Source organism: Carcharhinus amblyrhynchos, chromosome 8 (genome assembly GCF_965287045.1).
Source record: "Carcharhinus amblyrhynchos chromosome 8, sCarAmb.v2.hapA, whole genome shotgun sequence".
NCBI classification, from domain to species: Eukaryota; Metazoa; Chordata; class Chondrichthyes; order Carcharhiniformes; family Carcharhinidae; genus Carcharhinus; species Carcharhinus amblyrhynchos.
Genome location: NC_137331.1, coordinates 114,987,120 through 115,012,068, shown reverse-complemented (window position 1 = coordinate 115,012,068; position 24,949 = coordinate 114,987,120). Strand labels below are relative to the sequence as shown.

Genomic DNA, 24,949 nt, shown 5'->3' with positions numbered 1-24,949 from the left:
AAGAGCATACAAACTCCTTACAGACAGTAACCCAAGCTGGGAATCTAACCCGGATCCCTGGCGCTGTGAGGCAGCAGTGCTAACCACTGTTCCACTGTGCTGCCATATCATTCACAGAGTGCAGAATGTAGTGTTACTATCATAGCCAGGGTGTAGAGAAAGATCAATGTAATCTGAAGTAAGTTCATTCAAAAGTCTAGTGGCAGCAGGGAAGAAACTCTTCTTGAGTTGATTGTTATGTGACCTCAAACTTTTGTATTTGCTCCTTGGCACAGCAGCAAAGGCTGGCAAGAGTAATCTTTTTAAAAAAATGTTTGCAGACTGTGCATCTGGTGACCATTCCCAGGAATTTTATGCTTTCTATGAAAGGGGAACTATTCATGACCATATAACTCTCTAAAGCACAATACTGGAGGATTAGGCTTAGTTTTGTACTGAAGTGAGATTTGAACCTACAATGGTCTGGAAGGATGGCAAAAGTTGCAGCAGGACATAGATAGGATGCAGGACTGGGTGGAGAAGTGGCAGATGGACTTCAACGCGGATAAATGTGTAGTCGTCCATTTTGGCAGAACCAACGGGATGAACGAGTACACTATCAAGGGCAGAAGTCTGAGTAGTGTTGAAGAACAGAAGGATCTTGGGGTCCGGGTCCACAGGACTCTTAAATCGGCCTCGCAGGTGGAGGAGGTGGTCAAGAAGGCGTATGGTGTACTGGCCTTCATTAATCGAGGGATTGAGTTTAGGAGTCGGGAGGTAATGCTGCAACTTTATAAGACCCTTGTCAGGCCTCATTTAGAGTATTGTGCGCAGTTCTGGTCGCCTCACTATAGGAAAGATGTAGAAGCTATTGAGAGGGTACAGAGGAAATTTACAAGGATGTTGCCTGGACTGGGAGGCATGCCTTATGAAGTTAGGTTGAGGGAGCTGGGACTCTTTTCCCTGGAGAGACGAAGGTTGAGAGGCGACCTGATAGAAGTTTACAAAACGTTGAGAGGAATAGATAGGGTGGACTCTCAGAGGCTATTTCCCCGGGTTGAAATGGTTGCTACGAGAGGACACAGATTTAAGGTGCAGGGAGGGAAGTTCAGAAGTGATGTTAGGGGTAAGTTTTTCACTCAGAGGGTGGTGAGTGAATGGAATCGGCTGCCATCAGTGGTGGTGGAGGCGAACTCGCTGGGGTCTTTTAAAAGACTTCTGGATGAGTATATGGGGTTTAATGAGATTGAGGGTTATAGATAGGTCTGTAGGTTGGTAGGTGTTGATGTGATCGGCGCAACTCGTGGGCCGAAGGGCCTGTTTGTGCTGTAGTGTTCTATGTTCTATCTTCTGACTCACCAGCAAATACAGTACCAACTGAACCACAGCTTCATTTAGCAAAGTCTATTACACCTTGTATTCCCAGGTAGTCTCCCATCCAAATCCTAACCAGGCCTGAGTCTGCTTAGCTCTGAGGTCAGACAAGATTGGGCATATTCAGACTTGTATGGCTGTAGTAAATTGTAAGCACAGTCCTGTGAGAATTGAACTCATGACTTCTGGTTTACAAGGCCAATGCTCTAACCACTAAGCTTTGGAGATAACAGCTAAAATTAGACATTCAGTTTGCCCAATTTCCTGTTACACTTTCTATCCTCATTCATTTATTCTATTCTGTCAGGTTTAATTGATCATCTCTCAATTTCAGATTTTCATCACTATTCATCCTAATTTTTGAGGAACTATTTTTGCCTCAATCTCAAGAGTGCAGAAGGAGGTATTTGTTCCATCGCGTCTGCACCGACTTTCCAACAGTGCATCCCACCCAGAAGCTATTCCTTTAAACCCATATATTTACCCCCCCCACTTATTTTTCCCTAACCCACACATCATTGGACACCAAGGGACAAATTTAAGTTTATTTATTATTACAAGCAGGCCTACATTAACACTGCGATGATAAACATATGGATGATGTTGGAATAGTGTAGGTTAGATGGGTTTGACAAGTCAGTGCAACATTGAGGGCTGGAGGGCCTGTGCTGCGCTGTAATGTTCTATGTTCTATAATGAGGTTACTATGAAAATCCTCTAGTTGCCACACTCCGGCACCTGTTCAGGCACACTGAGGGAGGATTTAGCGTGGCCAATGCATCTAACCGGCAAGTCTTTTGAACTGTGGGAGGAAACTGGAGCACCCGGAGGAAACCCACGTGGACAACGCTCAGACGCTGTACAGACAGTGACCCAAGCCAAGTATCAAGCACAGGTTCCTGGCACTGAGAGACAGCAGTGCTAACCACTGTGCCATCATGTTGCCCATTTAGCATGGCCAATCCACCTAACCTGCACATCTTTGGACTGTATCCATTTTTACTCTGCACATCCTCTAGTTGAAGCTTTCCCAATGCTGATCCATTGATATGTCTACTAACTTTTCTACCTAGCTAATGATGAACTCAATCAGGTCTTCTCTGGCAGAACTCTGCCCCACCGTTTGACTCTTCATTATCTATATTCTCTCACATAAAACCTAATTATGTTGTCGTAATTCTCCTGTTTTCTCTAACCTTTATCATATTATGTCCTCACAGTAGTTTTGCAGAATCATGCTCCATTCTTTAATCAAGATAAGTTATGAGAACACATTATTAAGTTAGATGCTAGATATTACTTGTTGTAGAGAATCACTGGCCTTTGCAATAAGGTGTCAGCACACATAGGTTCGCCCGCTGCATGTGTTCAAGAGTATGCTGGATAACTTCCTGCAGATGGAAGGGATCACATGTTAAATTGGATAGTAAGATGGGGCAATGGGGATAATCGTATCAGCTTCATGGTCTCAAAGGTTATCAATTTATCCTTGAGGATAAGAGGGAAATTTTCCAGACTTTTAATCCCTATATTGGGATACAGTTTGTTTGCTTCTAATGAGATTGCAAGTGAAGTGGAGGGGAGAATGAGTTTAATGGTGTGAATTGGTTGTAATAGTGTGCAGGCTTGAATGGACCATCTGACTATGTCTGGTCTCTTTGTCAGATGTCTTTGTTAGTTGACTCAAAAGAAATTTACTGAGGAAATAGTATTTGACGCATTCTAAAAATGCTTCCTAATCCGACTGGGATAAAGTTAATGCAACATCAGTCTTGGGATAGCTAATGTGACATATTGCCACAACACTCCCTGCAAACATTTGGGCCAGAATTCACCCATCCTGCCTGCCACTGGAATTTTAGGGGCTGGTTGCAGAAAATTTGAAACGCCATTGATAGTAGGGTGGGAATTTTCAATTTTTAGAACAGGGAGGCCGGAGAATTCCACCCTTGCACTCTCTCATCTCCAATGCATGGTTGCAGGTAATGCTCATCAAGAATTGTACCATTACCTTTCCTGTTTCTTCACTTTGTCAGTGTGTTACAGCAATTCTTTAGGACATCTTGCCATTGTAACCCTGCATCTGAATCTTTTATTAACACTTCTGTATTCTACTTTCCCTCACCCACCCCTGGCAACTGCATTTATTCTGAAAATATTATCCTGATTCAAATTATTTAATATGTTCACTGGATTGTTTCAGGCTTTGATTCACATTTTTGATATTCCTTCCCTTTTTGTTTTACATTAGCCCAAAGCCACACTCTTTCTCCCCTTTTCCTGCCAATATTTTCCTCAATAAATAAATCTGTTTCTTTCCAACCTCCTTATTAATCCTGATTGATAAGTAAAATGCCAATCACCATTCAAGTTAAATCATGATACCAATGCAAGGACACGTGGTTACAAGCTAGTTCATGATCACAGAATCGCTATAGTGCAGGAGGCCATTCAGCCCATCAAGAATATCAAAAAGTAACTTCATTAAAGAATGATATTTTAATTCCTGGAATGGGCTTCCAAGTAAAGTCAAAGACAAACCTATGGAGAAATTCAAGGTACACTAACATCGATACTATGATGTTTCAAAAGAAAGTTAAGCAAAATGGTCTGTTATTCTCTTTGGAATGATGATTGATCTGTGTATGCTCTGAGTTCATAGACTGTAAGTTAATTGGCAAATGCAATGGATTCATGAGGATAAACTTTTTAGCGTAGTGTGTGTTTAAGATCTGGAATGCACTGTGAGAGAATATGTTGGAGGCAGGTTCAACTGAAACATTGAAGAGCTTATTTAGTTTATTTGTAAGTGTCACAAGTAGGCTTACATCAACACTGCAATGAAATTACTGTGAAAAATCCCCTAGTCATCACACTTTGGCTCTGGTTCAGGTACACAACACCATTATTCCCATCAAAATAATCTCCAAACAAGGTGCCTGGGCCTTGGCACCTCCCTGTGACCGGATCCTGAACTTCCTAACTCGCAGACCACAATCAGTAAGGATAGGCAACAACACCTCCTCCACAATCATCCTCAACACTGGTGCTCCACGAGACGGTGTTCTCAGCCCCCTACTATACTCCTATACACCCACATGAGTACATGGGATTGAGAGTTATAGATAGGCCTGGTAGGTATGGATATGATCGGTGCAACTTGTGGGCCAAAGGGCCTGTTTGTGCTGTAGTGTTCTATGTTCTGTGACTGTGTTGCCAAATTCCCCTCCAATTCAATTTTCGAGTTTGCTGACAACACCACTGTAGTGGGTCGGAACTCAAACAATGACAAGACAGAGTACAGGAACGAAGTAGAGAATCTGGTGAACTGATGCAGTAACAATAATTTCTCCCTCAATGTCAACAAAATGAAGGAGATTGTTATCGACTTCAGAAAGAGTAGAGGAGAACTGTTCCGTCTACATCAGTGGGGATGACGTAGAAAGGGTTGAGAGCTTTAAGTTTTTGGGTGTCCAGATCACCAACAACCTTTCCTGATTCCCCCCATGCTGACACTATAGTTACAAAAGCCCACAACGCCTCTACTTCCTCAGAAGACTAAGGAAATTTGACATGTCAGTCCGAAGATGTGTGGGTTAGGTTGATTGGCCTGTGCTAAAGTTGCCCCTAAGTGTCCTGAGATGGGTAGGAAATTAGAGATTAGCGGGTAGGGCCTGGGTGGTTCAGTGCAATGGGCCAAATGGCCTCTTTCTGCACTGTAGGGCTTCTATGATTCTGTGATTCTTCGACTCTCATCAAATTTTACAGATGCACAATAGAAAGCATTCTTTCTGATTGTATCACAGCTTGGTATGGCTCCTGCTCTGCCCAAGACCTCAAGGAACTACAAAAGGTCCAAGAATGTAGCCCAGTCCATCACGCCCCCCCCATCCATGGATTCTATCTATACTTCCCACTGCTTCGGCAAAGCGGCCAGTATAATTAAGGACCCCACGCACTCCAGATATTCTCTCTTCCACCTTCTTCTGTCAGGAAAAAGATACAAAAGTCTGAGGTCATGTACAAATTGACTCAAGAACAGCTTCTTCTCTACTACTGTCAGACCTCTGAATGGCAATAACCTTGCATTAAATTGATCTTTCACTCCATCCTAGCTACGACCGTAACACTACGTTCTGAACTCTCTAATTTCTGTCTCTACAAGCAGTATGCTGTCTGCATAGCACGCAAGAAACAATACTTTTCACTGCATGTTAATACATGTGACAATAATTCAAATCAAACTGAGGGAGAATTTAGCATGGCCAATGCACCTAATCAGCACATCTTTTGGAAGACAGAATTAGATTATCTTAAAAAGGGAGAATATGCAGGATTACAGTGAAGATAGGGTGTGGCACGAGGTGAATAGTTCATTTGTTGGACTGGTGCAGCAGAAAGTGGGCTAAATGACCTTCTACTGTGTTGTAACAATCTATGATATCTCGAGCAGTTGCAGCTTTATAAAACTCTGATCTCACAGTTGTTTGACAAATTCGGTTTTTCTGCAGAAAGTGAGTAACGTATAAGAGCAGTACAATGAATGTGTTGCTAAAATAGTTATGGGAACATATTGCCACATTTAACAGTTCATTTGTTGACCTGTGTAATTCTAGTAACCTAAAATGGACAAATTAAAAATCAAACATATTTAGATTTTAAATGGACATGGGGCGAAAAGAGAAAATAAAAAACAAACGAGTTCCAAACTGTCAGATGAGCTTGCAGATTGTCTCACCTTCTGTGATGATAAATCCTATTCATAAAATAACAGCACGCTGTTGGTTAGCATGGGGAGAGGAAAGAAGTCACTCATTAACCTCGTCACCAAGTGGAAAGAGCAGCGAGTAGTAGGAATCGAACAAAACAACGGCGAGGAAGAGAAAGGTAATGAATACAAAAAGGCAGAAGGAGGGGAAGAGACAGCAGCACTGACACAGACAGTATAACAGCATGGACATGGCCAGCTGGCTCACAGCTGCACTCCCTCCGGTGTTTGTTACTGTGTGAGGCACGTGACTGGGGGCGGGGCAACGCGATGGTGTCACCAGCCGGGCCCCACCCTCCCCCGCTGGGGGGGGGGGGGGGGGGCAACATGATGGCGTCACCAACCAGGCTCTCCCGCGCTGGGCGGTGGCGTCACCACCGCGCGGAGACGTGATGGCACCATCAACAACCTCCCGCCCCTCCACCGCGGCGGCAACGTGATGGCGTCAGCAACCAGGCTCTCCCCACGCTAGACGGTGGCGTCGCCACCAGGCCACGCTCCACCGCGCGGAGACGTGCGGCGACATGAACAACATTCTCTCCCCCTCTCCCGCGGCGGCAACGTGATGGCGTCACCACCAGGCCGCGCCTCACTGCGACCGACCCCGCGGAGCGACGTGATAGCGTCACCACCCAGGCTCCACCCCCCAACCCACGCTGGCGTCAGGCGCTTGACGACGGTGCCGTCGCCATGAGTGAGGAGGGGGAAGGGGAGTGGTGGCGGTGCTTAGTTTGACATCCTCACCTCAATGTCCCCGCTAACGGTGGATCTAAAACCACAACCCATTTATAAACAGTGAACGGGAGTGATGGCGTACCGCTATTTCCTGATGGCCCGTTGCTGCTGCCGGGCCTTATACAAGAGCATCGGCCCTCAGCATAGCAGCTCAACTTGGAGACTGGTAAGCGAGAAAGAGGGTTTTAAACAGGGTCACCGGCAGGCCAGCATATTTACACCAGAGAAATAACCTTTCTGCACAACACCCTCCTGTGCTGTAATGTGCTCTCAGCTGGCAGCTTTAAAACCATTTACACTTGTTAATGACGTTGATTAGCTTTCAGGCTTGCATCATAAATACCCTTCCCCCTCCTTTATCATTGGATCACTTTTTACAGCTCAAATCAATAGAATAATCTGCAGTTTGATTTTCCTGTTCTGACAGTGGTATTGTCCCATTTGATGGAGGTTAAAATTCAGGTTGATCAGGCTCTCAGAGCCTCGGTTTTATAGATAGGTTTAGAATGCAAACACAAGGAAATTGAGCAAACGTTTTGTAAATCAGCCGCGAGGCCTCCCAGCAGGTGTTTTGTGCCCAATTCTGGGCACTACACTTGAGAACAGGCAATGGATAGGGTGCAGAGATGAGTTAGAATGGTGCCAGAGTGGCACAGTGGTTAGTATTGTTGCCTCACAGTGCCAGGGACGCGGGGTTTGATTCCTGGCTTGGGGCCACTGTCTGTGTGGAGTTTGCACATTCTCCACATGTCTGCTTGGGTTTCCTCCAGGTGCTCCAGTTTCCTCTCAGTCTGAAAGACCTGTTGGTTAGGTGCATTGACCCAAACAGGTGCCGGAGTGTGGCAACTGGGGGAATTTCTCAGTAACTTCATTGCAGTGTTAATGTAAGCCTTACTTGTGACTAATAAGTAAACTTTATTTTAGATGAGGCTTTCAATTAACTGGATAGTTTAGAGAAACAGGCATAGGTTGGAATGGTGTCAACACTCTCATCTCTGAATCACACAGTTTGAGTTCAAGTTCCACTCCTGGGCTTGAGCACAAACATCAAGTTTGACACTCCAGTGACGTACGTGTGAGTACTGCACTGTTAGAGGTGCTGTCATTTTGGTGAGATGTTAAACTATTTCCAGAAGGCATTCGATAAGATGCCTCACAAAAGGTTGCTGCAGAAGACTAAGGTACATGGAGTTGGGGGTAAAGTGTTAGCATGGATTGAGGGTCGGCTATCTAACTGGAAACAGAGAGTTGGAATAAATGGGTGCTTTTCTGGTTGGCAATTGGTGACTACTGGCGTGCCGCAAGGATTGGTGCTGGAGCCTCAACTGTTTACCATATACATAGATGATCTGGAGGAGGGGACCGAGTGTAGGGTAACAAAGTTTGCTGATGACACAAAGATGAGTGGGAAAGCGTGGAGGACACGGAAAGTCTGCAGAGAGATTTGGATAAGCTGAGTGAGTGGGCGAGGATCTGGCAGATGGAATATAACGTTGGCAAGTGTGAGGTTATTGCTCATTACATTGCCTCATTACAAGAAAGATGTGGAAGCTATTGAAAGGGTACAGAGGACATTTACAAGGATGTTGCCTGGATTGGGTGGCATGCCTTATGAGGATAGGTTGAGGGAGCTAGGTTTTTCCTCCCTGGAGAGAAGAAGGATGAGAGGTGACCTGATAGAGGTTTATAAGATGTTGAGAGATATAGATCGGGTGGATTCTCAGAGGCTATTTCCCAGGGCTGAAATGGTCGCTATGAGAGGACACAGGTTTAAGGTGTTGGGGAGTAGGTACAGAGGAGATGTCAGGGATAAGTTTTTCACTCGGTGGGTGAGTGGAATCGGATGCCTTCATAGTGAGGGGGATTGAATATAAAAGTAGGGAGGTCTTGCTGCAGCTGTATAGGGCATTGGTGAGGCCACAGCTGGAGTACTGTGTGCAGTTTTGGGCGCCGCACCTGCGCAAGGATATTTTGGCCCTGGAGGGAGTGCAGAGGAGGTTTACTAGGCTGATACCGGAGTTGAGGGGATTGAGCTATGAGGAGAGGCTGTATAAACTAGGCTTGTACTCGTTAGAGTTTAGAAGAATGAGGGGAGATCTCATTGAGACGTATAAGATGATGAATGGGATGGATAGGATAGAGGTGGAGAGACTCTTCCCGCTCAAAAAAGACAGTAGGACTAGGGGGCACAGCCTCAAGATAAAGGGGAGGCGGTTTAGAACGGAGTTGAGGAGGAACTTCTTCACTCAAAGGGTGGTGAATCTCTGGAATTCTCTGCCCGTTGAAGTGGTGGAGGCTGCCTTGCTAAATATTTTTAAGAAGCGGGTTGATGGGTTTTTGATAAGAGAGGGGATTAAGGGTTATGGGGAGAGGGCGGGAAAGTGGAACTGAGCCACAACAGATCAGCCATGATCTTATTGAATGGCGGGGCAGGCTCGAAGGGCTAGATGGCCTACTCCTGCTCCTATTTCTTATGTTCTTATGCCGTCGGTAGTGGTGGAGGTGAACTCATTGGGGTCTTTTAAGAGACTTCTGGATGAGTACATGGGATTTAATGGGATTGAGGGTTATAACTAGGCCGAGTTGGTAGGGATATGATCAGTGCAACTTGTGGGCCGAAGGGCCTGTTTTGCTGTAGTTTTCTATGTTCTATGTTATCCACTTTGGAAGGAATAATAGTAAAATGGACTGTTATTTAAATAGTGATAAATTACAACATGCTACTGTGCAGAGGGACCTGGGGGTCCTTGTGCATGAATCGCAAAACGTCAGTTTGCAGGTGCAGCAGGCGATCAAGAAGGCAAATGGAATGTTGGCCTTTATCACGAGAGGGGTGGAATATAAAAGTAGGGAGGTCTTGCTGCAATTGTACAGGGTACTGGTGAGGCCGCAAATGGAGTACTGTGTGCAATTTTGGTCCCCTTATTTGTGAAAGGATATATTGGCGTTAGAGAGGGCGCAGAGAAGGTTCACCAGGCTGATACCAGAGATGAGGGGGTTAGCTTATGAGGAGAGATTGAGTAGATTGAGCTTGTACTCATTGGATTTAGAAGGCTGAGGGGTGATCTGATAGAGACTTACAAGATAACGAAGGGGCTAGATAGGGTCGAGGTAGAGAGATTCTTTCCACTTAGAAAGGAAACCAGAACTAGAGGACGCAGCCTCAGCATAAGGGGGAGTCATTTAGAACAGAGTTGAGGAGGAACTTCTTCTCTGAGAGTAGTGAATCTCTGGAATTCTCTGCCCATTGAAGCGGTGGAGGCTACCTCATTGAATATAAAGAACAACACAGCACGGGAAACAGGCCCTTCGGCCCAACGAGCCCGCGCCGCCGTCCTACTATCTCAGTGACCTATTCATGATTTTAGTCTACGCCTAACGTGCGAGGATCAGGGAGGTCCAATTTAGGGACAATTTTAGTACCCAATCAATCAGCCTAAAAGCACATCTTTGGGGGATGTGGGAGGAAACCGGAGCACCCGGAGGAAACCCACGCAACCACGGGGAGAACGTGCAAACTCCCACAGACACAGGCCCAAATCCATGTGTCCGCACAGCAACAGAGATAGTCTCTGAGCTGTCATGTTGCCCTCGAGATGGTCCAGTTTAAGCACACTAACGACATGAAGCAATAGGCAACTCCCGAAGCAACATCCAAGAGCAGCCCACTACAACCTGCCGCCTGCATGCCCCATGCTGGACTTAAATGCCTGTGGAGACAAAAAAATTCATTATTAAACAGGCAAAGACTAACATTCCTGAGGCAAAACGTATTCCCAAGCCTACAATGTTCAGTAAGGCCTACTATATCCCCCTATATGTAGCCCGCTCATATGGCTGTCTAAGTGACTCTTAAACAACCCTAGCGTGCCTGCTTCCACCACCTTACTCGGCAGTGCATTCCACACCCCCACTACCCTTTGCGTGAAAAACTGCCCTCTAATATTTGTCTTATACCTAGCCCCCCTCACCCTAAGCCCGTGACCCCTCGTTCTATCCATTTCTTGTAGCGGAAAAAGCTTACCACCATTTACTCTATCTATCCCCTTCATAATCTTATAAACCTCTATTAGATCCCCCCTCAGCCGACGTCTCTCAAGGGAAAACAGCCCAAGTTCATCCAATCTTTCCTCGTAAGACAGCCCTTCCATACCAGGCAACATCCTGGTAAATCTCCTCTGCACTCTCTCCAGGATCTCTACATCCTTCTGGTAGTACGGCGACCAGAACTGGACGCAGTACTCCAAGTGAGGCCTAACCAACGTTCTATACAACTGCAACATCAGACTCCTACTCTTATATTCTATACCTCTTCCTATGAAGGCTAAAACTAAAAAGGTTGCTGGAAAATTTCAGCAGATTTGACAGCATATATGTAGAGAGCATAGAGCCAATGAGGAAGATTTTACAATTTTTTTAAAGTGCTGGATGGACTTGAAACGAGAAGAGTTTCAGATCTGCCTTTTGGATGTGTTTTCAGGGCCCCTATCCCCCACCTCCGCCTGCAAAATTTTGAGCAAGTCTGTTGCTTGCTGCAGAAGCCTGTGGGTGGGGCTTACTGCACGCAAACCCTGCAGAGGGAGATAGTGTGCATGTGCAGGCCTCTCATGCTGTACATTAGCAGTAGCAGGGGTCTGACAGACAAGCGAGAGCTATCAGGCCCCTGCTGGTGCAGGCTGCCTGAAGCAGAGCACCCCCCCAATCACGGGGACCTATGGCCTGAGTTATAGCCCCGGCCTGTCTCTCCCCTATGCCGCTGCACAGACCGATCATAGACCCAGCTCCCCCCGCTGATCGTAGACCTGCCCTCCCCCCCCCCCCCCCCCCCCCCCCCCCAACTGCTCACCCGCCACCCTCCTGACCCACCCTCCCCACCCACTGACCGCAGACCCGCTGCACCCACCCCTCCACTGTGCACCCGCCACCCTCCCCACCCACAGACCGCAGACCCGCTGCCCTCTCCCCCACCAACCGCTGCAGACTGGCAGCAGACCTCCCCTCTCCCACCCTACGCGCCCTGCTCATCACCCCATCCTGCCATCCCATCCCCACCACCTCACCCCACCGATAGCTGCAGAGTAGCATTGGCCCCTTCCCCGTTTGCCCAGCCTCGACTGGCCCCTCCCCTTTTGGCCCCTCTCCATTCCCTCCACTGGTCCCGTCCCCTATGTCTGGCCAGTGGGCACAGTCCAGGTGCCCTCTCTTGGCCTCCCTGAGATCTTCCAGCATTTTCTGTTTTTGTTTCAGATTCTAGCATCTGCAGTATTTTGCTTTTATAAAAATAAAAGATTGTTATTTTGGAAATAAGTCACAAGACCTTCCCTGGCCACGAGTTAATGTATTTCAAGGTGAACGGTGGCCTTACTCTGCAGCTATGTTTACAATTAATCATTGATATAACATCAACAGGACATGCGTTACATAAACCTTGCTGTGGAATATTTCACACGTATGCATGTTTAAGATTGGTTTTGTGTGAAGGCTGGCTTGTTGGCATGTTGGGGAAGCCAAATGGATAAAAAGCTTCGATTTGGTTCTGTTATATCTGAGAGCTGAGAAAATGGCTCCTGTGATCCACTTCTCTGACATTTAGCCAAACTGGTGATGTGCTGAATATGAAGGGCAAATAACCTAGCCATCTTTGTCTACGTTACAATTCTTCACCACACAGTCACATGGAATATTTATATCAGTACATATTGTGCATGTTGGAATAATATGTTATACAGACATTAATCGTAGGACCCCTACAGTTTAGAAGGCATCCATTTGGCCCATCAAGTCTGTACCGACCACAATCCCATCCAGGCCCTATCCCCAGAACTCTATGCATTTACTCTAGCTAGCTCCACTGAGTCTAAGGGGCAACTTGGCATGGCCAGTCCACCTAACCCGCACATCTTTGGACTGTCGGAAGAAACTGGAGCACCTGGAGGAAACCTATGCAGACACAGGAGAATGACCCAAGCCAGGAATCGAACCTGGGTCCCTGGCACTGTGAGGCAACAGTGCTAAGCACTGTGCTGCCCACATTAATGTTAGCTGGCCTAACTTGCCTTGGACCATTGGCACAGTGGTTAGCACTGCTGTTTTGCAGCGCCAGAGACCCTGTTGGATTCCAGCCTTGGGTGACTATCTGTTTGGAGTTTGCAAATTTTCCCTGTGTTTGGTGAGTTTCTTCCGGATGCTCCGGTTTTCTTCCATAGTCCAAACATGTGCAGGTTAGATGGATTTGCCATGGTAAATCTGTGGGGTTACAGGTGAGGTGGTGGGCCTTGGTCAGGTACTCTGTCAGTGAGTCAGTGCAGACTAGATGGGCTGCATGGCCTTCTGCATTGCAGGAATCCTATGATCTCCATTTAATATGAAATATTTCTGAGGAGTTTAATATTTTTAAGCTAGAGTTTCTACTTGGTAATTACTGTTTCTGTATACAACTGAAGCATGTGTTAAAGAGCCATTCTTAAACCTGTGGTGCATCCTTCTGACATTCTGTATTGCAGTGTCTTGTTGAAGGGATTTGTATCATTTATTGCTTTTGCAGTTTTCAGGTTGTGCGCACAGTGGTGTGGGCTTGGATAGGAACAGCCTACTGGCCAATGTATTAGGTGTCTATGGACGGCTCTGCGCACAACCTCCAAAAGGTGAGATAATAGCAATTTTGACTAAATTTACAATCACTGCATAACAACTAGCCTTTTTTCACAAACCTCCAGAAACTTTTTTAGCGATTGGCATTCTTTGTCCCCAAAAATCAGAATGCAACTTGCAATATTCTCAAAATCAGATATTTAAATTTTTTTGTCACGGGTTTTAACTCTGATGGAACTCTGAATTATAATATTTTCTGACTAAATTATTGATAAACACTTGATGTTGGAGTTAGACTCCATGTTTGAATTATGGACGTTTAGACATTTATCTACGTAATGGGACATTGTTATCCTGTCAGTTCTGGGGATGCTGTTTCCAACAGTTGGTTTTAGCGTTTAGGGCCCGGGCTGAAGGGTTTATTTCCCTGCCTACCCTTCAAATGGGAAATTGTTATGTCTCCCAAAAAAGAAGCTGAGATAGCTTTACTAAAACGTCAAAGACACATTTTTGGATTTGGTTGGTGTAGCAAATAAGCATTAATTAAATTAGTACCGCAAACAGAAACCAAAAATCACTGCATGCTTTTTTTAAATTCATTTCTGGGACATGGATGGCCAGCATTTATTGCCTATCCCCAGTTGCCCTTGGAGGGCAGTCAGCCACATTGCTGTGGCTCAGGAGTCACATGTAGGCCAGACCAGGTAAGGATGGCAGATTTCCTCCCCCAAAGGACATTAGTGAATCAAATGGGCTTTCCCGACAATTGACAATGGTTTCATGGTCATCATAGAATCATAGAAACCCTGCAGTGCAGAAAGAGGCCATTCGGCCCATTGAGTCTGCATCAACCACAATCCCACCCAGGCCCTACTTCCATATCCCTACATATTTACCCGCTAATCGCTCTAACTTACGCATCTCAGGACAGTAAGGGGCAATTTTAGCATGGCCAATCAAACTAACACGCACATCTTTAGACTGAGAGGGGAAACCGTAGCACCTGGAAGAAACCACGCAGACACGAGGAGAATGTGTAAAGTCCACACAGACAGTGACCCAAGCCGGGAATTGAACCCAGGTCCCTGGAGCTGTGAAGCAGCAGTGCTAACCACTGTGCTACTGAATCAATAAATTCTTAATTCCAGATATTTTTATTGAATTTAAATTCCACCATCTGCCGTGGCGAAATTCGAACCCGGGTCCCCAGAACATTAGCTGAGTTTCTGGATTAATAGTCTAATGATAATAAACTATTATCTAGGCCATTGCCTGCCCCTGAATTGCTTAAGGAAAGCAGGCATACACGCCATTATGAGTTGGATATATGTATATGTTATGCCATTGTTTCTTCATCGTTGCTGAGTCACAATACTGGAACTTCCTATCTAGCGATGCTCTGCTTGTACCTTCACTGTGTGGGCTGCAGCAGTTCACGAAGAACTAGTCAAGAATGTTGACCTTGTCAGCAATGCCCAAAACCATGAATGAATTTTAAAAAATCTAAAGTTTAAAATTTATTTATTAGTCGCAAGTAAGGCTTACAGTAACACGCTAATGAAATTAGAGTCATAGGGGTTTACAGCATGGAAACAGGCCCTTTGACCCAACTTGCCCATGCTGCCGTGTTTTTGTAAAACTCCTAAACTAATCCCAATTGCCCATATTTGGTCCATATTCCTCTACACCCATCTTACCCATGTAATTATCTAAATATCTTTTAAAAGACAATTGTACCCAGCTCTTCTACGTCTGGTAGTTTGTTCCAAACGCTCACCACCCTCTATGTGAAAAAAATTGCCCCTCTGGACACATTTTTATTCCTCCCCTCTCACCTTAAAACTTTGCCCTCTAGTTTTAGACTTCCCTACCTTTAGGAAAAGATATTGACTATCTAGCTGATCGATGTCTCTCATTATTTTATAAGCCTCTATAAGATCACCCTCTGCTTTCTATGTTCCAGAGAAAAAAAGTCCCAGTCTATCCAGCCTCTCCTTATAACTCAATCCATTCAAGTCCCGGTAGCATCCTAGTAAATCTTTTCTGCATGCTTTCTAGTTTAATAATATCCTTTCTATAATAGGGTGCCCAAAACTGTACACAGTATTCCAAGTGTGGCCTTGTGGCCTTACCAATGTCTTGTAGAACTTCAACGAGACATCAGTGTTCTGACCGATGAAACCAAGCATGTTAAATGCCTTCTTCACCATTCTGTCCACCTGTAATTCCACTTTCAAGGATTTATGAACATGCACCCCAGATCTCTTTGTTCTGTAACTCTCCCCAACACCCTACCACTAACTGACTAAGTCCTGCCCTGGTTCAATCTATTAAAATGAAGTTACTGTGAAATTCCTCCAGTAGCCAAATTCCAGCGCCTGTTTGGGTCAATGCATCTAACCAGCACATCTTTCAGAATGTGGGAGGAAACGGGAGCACCTGTAGGATACCCACTCAGACATGGGGAGAATGTGCAAACTCTACACAGACAGTGACCCAAGCTGGGAATCGAACCCGAGTCCTTGGCGCTGTGAGGCAGCAGTGCTAACCACTGTGCTGCCTTATTGTGTAAAACAGAAATTTTGTTAACTTAAAACTTTTGCTGTAGAGTTAACTATAGGTTATAATTTGTCTCTTGCTTCTTATATTCGGGTATATCTCCTGAATTGAGAAACATGGTATTAGTATCTGTAGAGTTGATTCTGTTTATCAATCCCACCGCTGTAATTAGAATTGAGTGTATAAGGGTTACCTGATCACGACTGATATTATTTCTACTCCTTTAATAACTCTTTCTCAATTTTTCAATTGGAAATATTTTCAGGATTCCAAAACTGCAAATAAAATTGATGAAATGAACCTGATTCTATGAGATGGGTGGAGTTTGGGTTCAATTGACCAGTAAACAAGAATAGGTTTAAGGGATATATCACCTTGAGTTATGTCAAAGGTTACCCACAGGTTATCATAGAATTTCTACAGTGCAGAAAGAGGCCATTCGGCCCATCAAGTCTGCATTGACAACAATCCTGCCTATGTCCTAACCCTGTAATCCTACATATTTACCTCACTTAATCCCTCTAACCTATACTTCCTGGGACACTAGGGGCCAATGCAACTAACCCACACATCTTTAGATTGTGGGAGGAAACCAGAATACCCGTGGGGAACTTACACAGACATGGGGAGAATGTACAAACTCCACACAGACAGTGACCCAAGCCAGGAATCGAACCTGGGTCCTGGTGCTGTGAGGCAACAGCGCTAACCACTATGCCACCAAAACACCCCATATCAAACCTGGATCTGGCGCTGTGAGACAGCAGTGCAACTACTGTGCCACCATGCCATCCTATTATCCGGATGCATATATGCATGTACAATCACAAAGAAGATATGGCAGGATTATCCTAATTGAAAACTGCATCCCCAACACAAGGGCTGAATCATCTGTTCCTATGTTGGTCATAGAAACATAGACAAATTGGAGCAGGAGGAGGCCATTTGGCCCATCGAGCTTACTCCGCCATTCATTATGATCATGGCTGATTATCCAACTCCGTAGCCTGATCCTACCGAGTGTAGGGTGTCGAAATTTGCTGATGACACCAAGATTGGGGGAACGGCAAATTGTGCGGAGGGTGTGGAGAGTCTGCAAAAGGATCTAGATAGGCTGGGCGAATGGGCCAGGAAATGGCAAATGGAATTTAATGTTGGCAAGTGTGAGGTGGTCCACTTTGGTAGGAAGGACTATTACTTACGGGGCGAAAAACTGTAGCAGGCGACGGTGCAGAGGGACCTCGGGGTCCTTGTGCATGAGTCGCAAAAACCCAGGTTGCAGGTGCAGCAGGTGGTCAGGAAGGCAAATGGGATGCTGGCCTTCATAGCGAGGGGGATTGAATATAAAAGTAGGGAGGTCTTGCTGCAGTTGTATAGGGCATTGGTGAGGCCACAGCTGGAGTACTGTGTGCAGTTTTGGGCGCCGCACCTGCGCAAAGATATTTTGGCCTTGGAGGGAGTGCAGAGGAGGTTTACTAGGCTGATACCGGAGTTGAGGGGGTTGAGCTATGAGGAGAGGCTGAATAAACTGGGCTTGTACTCGTTAGAGTTTAGAAGAATGAGGGGAGATCTCATTGAGACGTATAAGATGATGAATGGGATGGATAGGATAGAGGTGGAGAGACTCTTCCCGCTCAAAAAAGACAGTAGGACTAGGGGGCACAGCCTCAAGATAAAAGGGGGGCGGTTTAGAACGGAGTTGAGGAGGAACTTCTTCACTCAAAGGGTGGTGAATCTCTGGAATTCTCTGCCCGTTGAAGTGGTGGAGGCTGCCTCGCTAAATATTTTTAAGACGTGGGTTGATGGGTTTTTGATGAGAGGGAATTAAGGGTTATGGGGAGAGGGCGGGAAAGTGGAACTGAGCAGCGACAGATCAGCCATGATCTTATTGAATGGCGGGGCAGGCTCGAAGGGCTAGATGGCCTACTCCTGCTCCTATTTCTTATGTTCTTATGTCCTCCTTGTCCTTTGATTGCCTTCACCTCGAGAGCTATATCTAACTGCTTCTTGAAAACATTCAATGTTTTGGCCTTAACTATTTTCTGGCAGTGAATTTCACAGGCTGACCACTCTGGGTGAAGAAATTTTTCCTCACCTCTGTCCTAAATGGTCTACCCTGTGCCCTCAGACTGTAACCTCTGGTTTTAGACTCCCGCAATGGTCCTTAATAATGTCCAGAGGATTAAACTGAGCTCAACTGTGTAGTTCTTGGATTCATTTTTATATTCATACATTTAAATGCATTTTTTTAACAGGTTTTGAAAAATATTTTCCAAACAAAAGATCCCAAAAAGCAAGTGATTCCAATGGATCATCCAGTGAGGCAAAAGGTATTAGACATAGTTTATTCACATCATAGAATTTCTGAACTATTTGTATGAATTCAAAAATTTTATTTGGGTTAAAATTAACATAAAAAAGTGTGGTCTCCTTTTGGATATTGCACTTGTAAGCAACCTTTGAGTACTTAATTAGCATTATTTCATTTGATTTATTATTGAGACATGTATTAACACACAATGAAAAGTATTGTTTCTTGCGTGCTATACAGACAAAACATAATAGAGAAAGAAACAAGAAAGTACAGAATGTAATGTTGCAATCATAGAATGAAGTTTTAGAAGCATAGAACGAGAGTAAAAGATCGGATTTGATACTATGCTGGGCACAGCTTGCAAGAAGTTGCCTCGCTCCGGCGCCATCTCTGAATTAGCCAAATAAAGTGATTATTCAGTGTCTGCAGACCAGGTGTTGACATTAATTTATTGTATGTTTCACAGAAGCAAAACCCACAAATTCTCAACGCCCCACAGGGAACAGTGGTGCTGGTGGTGGAAGTGGAGGAAAGAAAGGAAGCAGGAAGGATGAGTCTACCTGGTGGGCCAGATTACAGAAGGTAATTGTTGGGGATGTTTATTTTAATCTGACTGTGAGAAATTGAATCCCCAAAGCTCCAAAAAACTTTGATTAGGCACAGTTCAATTCCTTAACCGACAGGAGTAGATCATTTAGCCTCTCGAACCTGTTTCACCATTCAGTGAAATAATGACTGATTTGCCACCTAATTGCTGACATCCCATCTTTATGCCCCATATCTTTTACTACCATTACATCAACAAAAACCATTCAATCTCAGTATTAAAGTAATAATTGACCTGGCAACAGTTAGTTTGCTGAAGAGCGTTCCAATCATCTACCACTCTGTCCTTTTAAGTCTTCTAATTTCACTCTTGAAAGAACTGATTCTAAATATCCGCCTAGTCCTAAACTTCCCACCAGTGGAAATAATTTCTCTTCACCACCTTATCTGTTCTCCTTAATATCTTGAAATATTCGATGGAATCATCATTTAACCTTCTAAATTCCAGCCTTGGTTTGTGTAATCTCTCCTCAAATAGTTTAGTCCTTGGAGTCCATTTTCATAAATCTAAACTGCACTCCGTCCAAGGCCAATATATCCTTCTGAAGATGCAGTGCCCAGAACTGCCCACAATACTCTAGATGCGATTTAGCTAGTGCTTTGTGTGACTAACATCATTCTATTTTACACATAAACAAATGGCCCCTCAAGCGAGCTCTGCCATTCAATAAGATCATGGTTGATCTGATTGTGACCTCAACTCCACATTCCCACCTACCCTCTATCGTTTCACTTTCTTATCAAAAGCCTTTCACCCTCTTGCTTATCAAGAATCTTATCTAGATCAAGGTACCACATAAAAGGCTACTAAAGTCCATGGTTTGGGCATAGTATATTAGCATGGATGGAAGATTAGCTAATAGAAGATGTGGCAATGGCCTCAAAATAAGGGGGAACAGATTTAGGACTGAGGAACTCCTTCACCCAAAGGGTTGTGAATCTGTGGAATTCCCTGCCCAGTGAAGCAGTTGAGGCGACCTCATTGAATGTTTTTAAGGCAAGGATAGATAAATTTTTGAATAGTAAAGGAATTAAGGGTTATAGTGAGTGGGCGGATAAATGGAGCTGAGCCCATAAAAACATCAACAATGATTTTATTGAATGGTGAAGCAGGCTCGAGGTGCCAGATGGCCTATTCCTGCTCCTAGTTCTTATGTTCTGTTAAGACAGAGAGTTGAGATGAGAGGGACATTATCAAGATGACAACCTGTAATCAGTGGAGTGCCACAAGAATCAGTGCTGCAGCCACAATTATTTACTATATATATTAAGGACTTGGACAAGGGATGTGACTGTACTATTGCCAAGTTTGCAGATGACCCAAAAATAGATGGGAAAGCAGGTGGTGAGGATGATTAATGGAGGGATAGAAATAGGTCAATGGAGGGATAGAGACAGGTTAAGTGAGTGGGTAAAAACCTGGCAGATAGAATATAATGTAGGGAAATGTGTAGTTATGCACTTTGGTAGGAAGAATAAAGGAGCTGAATATTTAAGTGGACAAAGACTGCAGAAAGCTGCAGCTCAGAGGGATTTGAAGTCTTTATACATAACCACAAAAATCTAGCATGTAGATTCAGCGGGTAATGGGGAAAACAAAAGGATTGTTGGCTTTTATTTCAAAGGAAATGGAGTATAAAAATAGGGAAGTTTGACTAAAATGATGCAAGGCACTAGTCAGACCACACCTGGAACACTGAATAGTTTTGGTCCCCTTATCTAACGTTAGATTCACTTGAATTGGAGGCAGTCCAGAGAAAGTTCAGTAGATTGATCCTGACTATGGAGGGATTCTCTTGTGAGGGTAGGGTTGTAGGATTGGCCTGTATTCATTTGAGTTCAGAGGCATATAAGATTCTCACGGGGCTTGACAGATGCTGAGAGGTTGTTTCCCTTGTGGGAGAGTGGAATCAGAAGGCATAATCTCAGAGTAAGGGGTTGCCCATTTAAAACAGACAAGAAGGAATTTCTTTTCCCAGAGGATAGTAAATCTGTGAAATTCTTTATCACAGGGCTGTGGAGGCTGGGTATTCAGGCATGTTCAAGGCTGAGATAGACACGTTTTTAATCAGTAAAGGAATCAAAACTTATGGGGATAAGGTGGGAATGTGGAGTTGATGATTATCATTACAGATCATTCATGATCCTATTGAATGGTGGAGCAGTTTGTCCATCCACGACTGCCGCGTGTACCATCTACAAGATGTACTGCAGGAACTCACCAAGATTCCTTAAGCAGCACCTTCGAGTCCCACTACCAGTATCATCTAGAAGGACAGCTGGGAACACCACCTGGGTGTTTCCCTCAAAGTCACTCACCAACTTGACTTGGAAATATATTGCAGTTCCTTCTGTCACTGGGTCAAAATCCTGGAATTCCCTCCCTAACAGCACTGTGGGTATACTTACATCTGCAACGGTTCAAGAAGGCAGCTCACTACCTTCGCCTTAAGAGCAGCTGGCGATGGGCAATAAATATTGGCATTGTCAGGGATGCCAACATCTCAAATGAATTTTTTTCAATATTCAAGGACTCCGCTTCCTCCACCTTATGGGGAAGAGTTCCAAAGATTTACAACCCTCTGAGAGATAATATTCCTCTCATCTCCATCTGAAATAGGCGACTCCTTACTTTTAAACTGTGACCCCTATTCCAGGTCTCCAGATACATAGACCAATCCTTTAGATTATTTCCTGCACCTGTTTATGACATTTTAATGATCTAGGTACCTGGACCCCTAGTCTCGTCATACTTTTTTAAAAAATTCATTTGTGGGATGTAGGCATCACTGGCTGGCCAGCATTTATTGTCCATCCCTAGTTGTCTTTGGAGGGCAATTGAGAGTCAACCACATTGCTGTGGCTCTGGAGTCACACGTAGGCCAGACAGGTAAGGACGGCAGATTTCCTTCCCTAGAGGACACTCGTGAACCAGATGGGCTTTTCTGACAATTCACAATGGTTTCATGGTCATGATTAGATTCTTAATTCCAGGTACTTATTACTGAATGTTACGGTTAGGTTGATTGGCTGCGCTAAAATTGCCCCTTAGTATCCTGAGATGCATAGGTTAGAGGGATTAGCAGGTAAATATGCAGGGATATGGGGGTAGGGCTTGGGATTGTGGTCAGTGCTGACTTGATGGGCCAAATGGCCTTTTTCTGCAATGTAGAGTTTCTATGATTTCTATGATTCTTTGTTAAGAAATTCCACCATCTGCTGTAGCAGGATTTGAACTCAGGTCCCCAGAACTGTTGCTGAGTTTCTGAATTAATAGTCTAGTGATAATACCACTAGGCCATCGCCTCCAGTTACATCCACTGTTTCTAACTTTTCACAGTTTAGACGGTGCTTCCCCCTTTCCACCCCGACCCCCATCCCCCTCCTTTTTAGGAAGGAGGTTGGGGTGAAGGGGGCTGGGCGGATGGCAGGCAGGAAGGAATTAAGGCCACAATCAGATCAGCCATGATCTTTATTGAACAGAAAAGCAAATCTGAAGGATTGAATGAGCTACAGCTACTCCTGTTCTTTAGGATCTTACCAGTTGGTTGAAGGTTCTTCATTTCAGTGGAGCAGATATTTATTGCATAAAATTTGGTGGACATTTATGAATGTTGTACTTCAGTTACATCACGCACTGTTTGAGATCCCTTTGTTCTTACTTTCTAGGGTGATATTCCGTGGGACGATAAAGAATTTCGATTTTACCTCATAGGAGGGGCTGCATTTTGGACAACTGTTGCATATTACCTTTTCTTCAGACATACCGGCAGAGAAGTTACTTGGAAAGACTTTGTCAATAATTATCTTTCTAAAGGAATTGTAAGTGATAAAATATTATGATTGCTTAATTATTGCGAAACGTACTGTTATTCCAAATAGAGAAGGGAACTTTATGTAAAATGTATACAGGTCTTCATAATTCAAACTATTTTCTCCTTATCTACAAATATACATTCAAGTGGAATTCTTTTTGAGCTGAAATTCTACTTTCTAATATTCAGCTCCATAAATATAGAGGCAGCATGATTATGTTTACTAGTTAATGATCTCTGAATATCTTTATTGTGGATTTCCAGGATTTTTACTGTAAATTAGGGATTATTCTCAAGGTTCTTCCAATAAAATTGTAATGTGCCGTGGAGGTTGTTTTTAATTGTGAAGTTTATAAAACATTGATAAGTACTTCACGGTTACTAGAAACAATTGCAACATTTTGAAAAAGTGTAACTTTTTTGGCAGCAACTATAAAAGAGTTAACCTATCCCTACATAAGTACAGCTTTTTTCACTACTTTTGCTAGAGTCATAGAGGTTTACAGCATGCAAACAGGTCCTTCGACACAACTTGTCCATGCTGCCCAGTTTTTACCACTAAGCTAATCCCAATTGCCTGCATTTGGTCTATATCCGTCTTAACAAAGAACCTTAGACAGCACCTTTGAAACCCATGATCACTTGCATCTCGAAGGACAAGTGCAGCAGATACATGGGAGCACTACCACCTGCAAGTTCCCTCCAAGCCACACACCATCCTGACTTGGAAATATATCGCCATTCCTTAACAGTTGCTGGGTCAAAATCCTCAAATTCCTCCCCGAATGGCATCGTGGGTCAACCCACAGAACGTGGACTGCAGCGATTTAAGAAGGCAGTTCACCAACACCTCAAGGGCAACTAGGGATGGGTAATAAATGCTGGTCAGCCAGCGACACCCATGTCCCACAAATGAATTTAAAAAAAGTAACTGTCTAATGTACCCGCCTCTACTACTGTCTCTGGCAGCTCATTCCAGATACTCATCACCCTCTGAGAAAAAATTGCCCCTCTAGACGCTTTGGTATCTCTCCCCTCGCACCTTAAACTTATACCTTCTAGTTTTAGACTCCCTTATCTTGGGAAAAAGCTATCAGATGCTGGATTCATCTAATTGTGAAAATTCTCTCATCCTTTGCTCATTGCAATAAAATAACTGCTACTCAGCACATCTGTTTCACAGCACATCTATTTCGCTTGGCTATCCCATGTCCGATTCTCTTTTATTGTTTCTTTTTATCATTGGGTTTTTGTCCAAGAAGGGTATAGTTTTTTGAGTGACTCTTGTTTATAAAACATACCTAGGGATTTGATTCATTGATTTTGGTGTTTAATAGTTGATCTGGTTAATTCTGATAGCTGTTTGTCCCACTCTAACATTAGTACTGGTTCTCGTTGTTTGCTGTACTATTTTTTAACCACATTGACCAATTAATGCTCAACAACCTCCATTCCCTATGGAGACAAAACACAAATATGTCTTGATAAATGCTGACACATAGATAAGAAATGCACGGTGGCACTATGGGACCTGGATTCGCTTCTCGGCTTGGGTCACTGTGCGGAGTCTACACGTTCTCCCCGTGTCTGCGTGGGTTTCCTCCGGGTGCTCCGGTTTCCTCCCACAATCAGAAAGATGTGCTGGTTAGGTGCATTGACCGTGCTAAATTCTCCCTCAGTGTACCCAAAGAAATGCTGGAGTGTGGCAACTAGGGGATTTTCACAGTAACTTCACTGTACAGTTAATGTAAGCCTACTTGTGATAAATAAATAAGCTTTAAATTTTGACTGCTTGCTTAAAGCGTTGATTTACTCTGAGGTGCTTCTTTTGCATTGAAATCTGACATTCTTTTTTCTAAATTTGGAACAGTGAGCAGGGCAATACAGTGGACAGCTGTCATTGGATTCAAAATCTTGCTCTGCTTACCAGCGTTATAAATAATTGATTGAGTGAATCCTATTCAAGGGTTCAGCACAGCCAAAAGAAATCAGCTTGGCTCTGCAGGCGCCGTTCAAGTTCTATTTTAAATGAGTTCTGCATATTTAAAGTGCCAGTGAGCATGGTGCTTATCGAAGCTTTAGGAAGCAAATGTGTTGAAAATGAGCATTACCAGACACTAAATAAGAAATCCCTGAACAGGAATGATTATCTAATTTGGAATCTTTTTCATCTGGTTGCCAGAAAGTGTTTTCCGTTGGTGTTCTGCA

The 24,949-nt window shown here is 44.1% G+C and overlaps 1 protein-coding gene across 1 annotated transcript in view; it reads left to right on the top strand.

Annotated features, from left to right (window-relative positions):
• The first annotated feature begins 6,781 nt into the window (after positions 1-6,781).
• The window catches only part of afg3l2 (AFG3-like AAA ATPase 2), a 74,673-nt gene continuing 56,505 nt past the window's right edge, over positions 6,782-24,949 (top strand). The window contains exons 1-5 of the mRNA XM_080194679.1: positions 6,782-7,022; positions 13,401-13,500; positions 18,262-18,336; positions 18,787-18,902; positions 22,596-22,748. Of these exons, the coding sequence (XP_080050805.1) occupies positions 6,930-7,022; positions 13,401-13,500; positions 18,262-18,336; positions 18,787-18,902; positions 22,596-22,748 (537 nt within the window). The 5' untranslated portion in view covers positions 6,782-6,929. The remainder of the gene's footprint in view (positions 7,023-13,400; positions 13,501-18,261; positions 18,337-18,786; positions 18,903-22,595; positions 22,749-24,949) is intronic.